This window comes from Octopus bimaculoides, chromosome 9, assembly GCF_001194135.2.
Source record: "Octopus bimaculoides isolate UCB-OBI-ISO-001 chromosome 9, ASM119413v2, whole genome shotgun sequence".
Taxonomy (NCBI): domain Eukaryota; kingdom Metazoa; phylum Mollusca; class Cephalopoda; order Octopoda; family Octopodidae; genus Octopus; species Octopus bimaculoides.
The window spans coordinates 70,608,467-70,610,093 of record NC_068989.1 but is presented as its reverse complement, the minus strand read 5'-3'; the positions used below and the strand labels follow the sequence as shown (position 1 = coordinate 70,610,093).

At 41.1% G+C, this 1,627-nt stretch overlaps 1 protein-coding gene across 1 annotated transcript in view; it reads left to right on the top strand.

Annotated features, from left to right (window-relative positions):
* Positions 1-1,627, top strand: part of LOC106883643 (protein MTSS 1) — a gene marked incomplete at its 3' end in the record, with an annotated part of 307,187 nt that overhangs the window by 204,282 nt on the left and 101,278 nt on the right. Inside the window, exon 8 of the mRNA XM_052970923.1 lies at positions 1,522-1,621. Within this exon, the coding sequence (XP_052826883.1) occupies positions 1,522-1,621 (100 nt within the window). The remainder of the gene's footprint in view (positions 1-1,521; positions 1,622-1,627) is intronic.

Sequence of the window (1,627 nt, the reverse complement as noted above, 5' to 3'; positions counted from 1 at the left end):
CTTGACACATTTCCTGTGTCCTTATGTTTACAAGGGGGAGACAAGCACCTCCACTTAGCTAAGCCTGCATCCAAAGACATGTTTCTGAGTCTTTGCTCGTCATCAGTCTGGAGTAGCAATGGCCTGCTAGTTGGAGATGCCTGTCAAGCTCTCGTAAACATATAATAATTCTAGTGAAACACATTCACTGATTTCAAAAATAGAAATAATACATTTCTAAATCTCTCAGAGAGATTATGCAGTAGTGATGCGATAAAGTAGTTGTATGCTGTCAACTTAATGTGACAGTCCCATGAAGGGAATGATACTACTGCTATTTAGCCCTAGGAAGTAGCACCGCTTCCTGTCGGCCTTGACACATTTCCTGTGTCCTTATGTTTACAAGGGGGAGACATGTCTCTGGATGCAGACTTAGCTAAGTGGAGGTGCTTGTCTCCCTCTTGTAAACATAAGGACACAGGAAATGTGTCAAAGCCGACAGGAAGTGGCACTGCTTCCTAGGGCTAAATAGCAGTAGTGTCTTGAAATACTAAAGAGTGAATTTATTCAATAAAATCACCATTGGCTTCAACCAATTTCCTGCAACTCTTCTGGACAATCTCCTCGTTTAAATTGGTGAATACTGCCATAATCCTTGCTTTCAATTCATCTTTGATGTTATAAGGAGTTTTTTTGGTCTCTAGCTCAGCTGTACCCCCCACATAATAATCAAGGGGGTTGCAGTCTGGGGAGTTAGGTGGCTAGATGTTAGGGGTGATGTGGTCGCAGAAATTGTCTGATAGCTATGACTGGGTTTTTCTGCTTGTGTGGCATGGTGCAGAGTCCTGCTGCCAGACATAGGGTCTTCCAGCAGCCACTCTCTTGACCCAGGGCAGCACTACCTCCTCCAGGCACTTGATGTAGGCCTCTGTGTTGAGTCTGAGGCCATGTGGGAAGATGAATGGACATATCGTCACCATCACTAGTGATCACTCTAAATACTATGATGTTGACTGGATGTCTGATTTTTATCACTCTTGGTACATGTCCTCAGATTGACACCCAAACACTCTGAAATGTTCATATTGGAGCTTCCAGTGCGAATGCCAAGTAGTACAGCATGTTCTTTCCAAATTTCTGGCAGAGTGAATTGTGTCATGGTGCTGTTTTTCTCACAGATAGCGCCCAACTGACCCTACTATACTATGCAATTGACAAAAACAAACAATATGCATGCACAAAATAAAAAATATAAAATGGGAACAATTTACATACACAATATACATACACACACACACACACACACACACAACAGGTTTCTTTCAGTTTCCATCTACCAGATCCAGTCACAAGGCATTGGTCTACTCTAGGCTATAGTAGAAGACACTTGCCCAAGGTACATGCAGAAAAACTGAATCCAGAACCAGGTGGATGGGAAGCAATCTTCTTACCATACAGCCATGCTTATATATTTTTTCAATTTCATTTTGTTTACTTTTTTCAATATTTAAAAAAAATTTTGTCTACTTTTTTCTTTTCCAGGAATGGGAAATAAGCCTTTTAACTGAGATTACACATTTAAAAGAAGTTATGGATAACCTATCAAAACAATCAAGTGATCCTCACACTTTGCCTGCCGCAAGTGAAC